This window comes from Montipora capricornis, unplaced genomic scaffold (assembly GCF_036669925.1).
Source record: "Montipora capricornis isolate CH-2021 unplaced genomic scaffold, ASM3666992v2 scaffold_509, whole genome shotgun sequence".
NCBI classification, from domain to species: domain Eukaryota; kingdom Metazoa; phylum Cnidaria; class Anthozoa; order Scleractinia; family Acroporidae; genus Montipora; species Montipora capricornis.
Window position 1 is genome coordinate 1 of NW_027180249.1, and position 2,500 is coordinate 2,500.

At 39.5% G+C, this 2,500-nt stretch overlaps 1 protein-coding gene across 1 annotated transcript in view; it reads left to right on the top strand.

Moving 5' to 3' along the window:
• Positions 1-8: 8 nt before the first annotated feature.
• Positions 9-2,500, top strand: part of LOC138036880 (uncharacterized) — a 9,115-nt gene continuing 6,623 nt past the window's right edge. Inside the window, exons 1-5 of the mRNA XM_068882935.1 lie at positions 9-173; positions 367-567; positions 1,073-1,151; positions 1,667-1,791; positions 2,339-2,488. Coding sequence (XP_068739036.1) covers positions 27-173; positions 367-567; positions 1,073-1,151; positions 1,667-1,791; positions 2,339-2,488 — 702 coding nt within the window. The 5' untranslated portion in view covers positions 9-26. The remainder of the gene's footprint in view (positions 174-366; positions 568-1,072; positions 1,152-1,666; positions 1,792-2,338; positions 2,489-2,500) is intronic.

Below are 2,500 nucleotides of genomic sequence, written 5' to 3' on the forward strand. Positions count from 1 at the left end.
AACATCTTTGCTGGTCTCTTCTGGGCATGTCAGAATTGGATCCTTTGGACTCCGTAGACCATACCTCGGAGACAATCGCCCGCTTGTTGTTTGGTCTGTTTCTTGTCTTAGGGGTGATTCTGTTAATTAACATGATGATAGCCCTCCTGTCCAACACATACCAAACAGTCCAGGTAAAATGGTTTATTTTTCTTTGCCTTTCTTGACCATTTAATTTGCGATTATCTGAAGAGCTGACCAAAGATCAAGAGCACGCAAGAGCCTATTGCCAAGCCCAGGATTTGAGTTTTCAAGCACTTTTGCTGAAATAAACAGCTAACAACTATAAGATTGTTTTAATTTTTACGGTTGTGCCCTCTTTTTAAGGATAACTCGTTGAGAGAATGGTCGTTTAAAAAGGCCGTTACCATCCAAACCTACAGCAACTACCATCCAGTACCTGTTCCTTTTAACATATTCTGGTGCTTATGGCTTTTGTGTCGAAAATGTTATCAAAGATGTATGAGCCGCTGCAGAGAACGACAAGGAGATGCAAATAATGGCAAGGGGAACAGTTCCGAGGGAAAGGTATGTTCATGATTTCAGATTGTGGCACTGCTATTTCCAGCATTTTTGCAATCTTGTTTGATACTGATTTATGTGATATCTTGGTCCGACTTGGAAGTTATTATTCACTAACTGTCTCTAAGCTTTTTCGCCTCCCCTTCCATTCTTGAAGCGTAATTTCGTAAAAATGTCAGTTCACGATCTCAATGATATCTTTTTGCTGCAGCAAGAGGAAGGTCCAGTTATTAAGAAAATAATCCCGGTATGATTCCTTTTGTGTCTTAAAAATTAAAGTCAAGCTTGCGTATTTATTAGCACTGTCATGTAGTCTAAAATTACTTCTTGCTTGAAAGTTGTGTTTAAAAGTGATGACCTCCAAATGACTCTTCAACGGCCGAGAGAATTAGTTCACTTTTTTCTCAAGCAAATTATAGTTACACGAAAAAGATTTTTCCCTCCCTTGGTATGAGCTGTTGATGGTGCCACAAGAGAATTTTAGGAACAGCGTTCTCCTCTTCTTTGGCAGAGGAAGTCCTTGGAGTTTGTGTTGAGAAATCTTCAGATGAGATATTTTGGAACATATGGGGAGTCTTTTCCAGTTACAGGTAAGAAAATTTGTCAAAACGGGCGGTTTGCTTGGTTCATAATGGCCTGATGATATCAATAAATATTTACGGGATCACAATCGTCTCTGTTTTGCCTTGTACTTAGATAACAAAGCCTTTCATTTGGAGGGTGAGGCCTCATGATATGCGCCTTTTTAGGATTTGTCTCTGTAAAAATATCGGGGCATTTAGTCCCCTGAACATCCATGCCTAACTACCTTGAAAAGATGAAACTAGGGTCTATTCCTGAGATTACATCGCTCGGGTAAAGTACTGTCTTTCCAGTTGGTGACCAAAGCTTTTCCACCACGTGAACAGAAGTCATGTATAGATTTGAACTTCATCAAGGTATTGCTTCGGCTGGGTTCAAACCAGTTCTAATTTTGTAACTGACTTTCTAGATTTTCGTCACGTTGGAATTTTCGGTAGTTGTCATGACATTTCATGAATAAAGAGATATTACATGAACAGAATGTCTTGTATTGTATTAAAATCGCTATGACATTTCAATTTAGATGACGCCAAGATAGACCAGATCTTTCACGAAACAAGGCAAAATCAGCAAATGACGAACCAACTTGCTTATGGGACATTCATGACGAGTGCATTAGATGAAAGCGCCCTTCCAGTAGGGCAAGAGGTAGGAGGACGCAATTTGTTTCTGTTTTCTGAGACGTCTTCCATTCGGACCTGCCTTCCAAAGAAGAAACGAAAAGAAAATTCCCTTGCTCTTTTCATGACTTTGATTTGCTAGGAGACAGAGTAAGAAGATGCTCAATATTCTGGATCGATAATGGGCAGAATGAGATGATTATAAGAGGAAAGTTGCCGAGAAAAAAAAAACAGAGTAATAAGAATGAAATGTACTTGGAAAGTTTGAAGTATGCAAAGTGTTCCAGTGGCAAGGTCGCTGGCTTTACGTGAAGATGGATGCGGATTCGGTTTACTAGATACCTCCTTGGTATATACGTTTAGATCTAATTATAGGTGTTATGTTTATTTCGGTTGTTTCTCTTTCCATACCACTGTCCACGGGGCTTAACAAGCCTTCAGCTTTAAATTCGAGTGTGTGGAATATAGTTACATATATTACTTACTAATAATTGAGAACAATAGTAGCAGTAGTGTCTTTGCGCTAACCAGTCTAAAAAGGCGACAGTAACTGTTGCCTTTTTCTATCTTGTTAGGCTTGGGACGCCAGTGGAATAACAGTGGATGGATGTCGTTTGAGTTATGAGGGGGAAAGAACTTGCGAGACTTGCAAAAGAAATGTTCCTGTGATCTACCATGGGGCGAGATATCGAATACCCTTTTCCCGTGAATTTTCTCATTTTAAGGTAAGTTGAGAA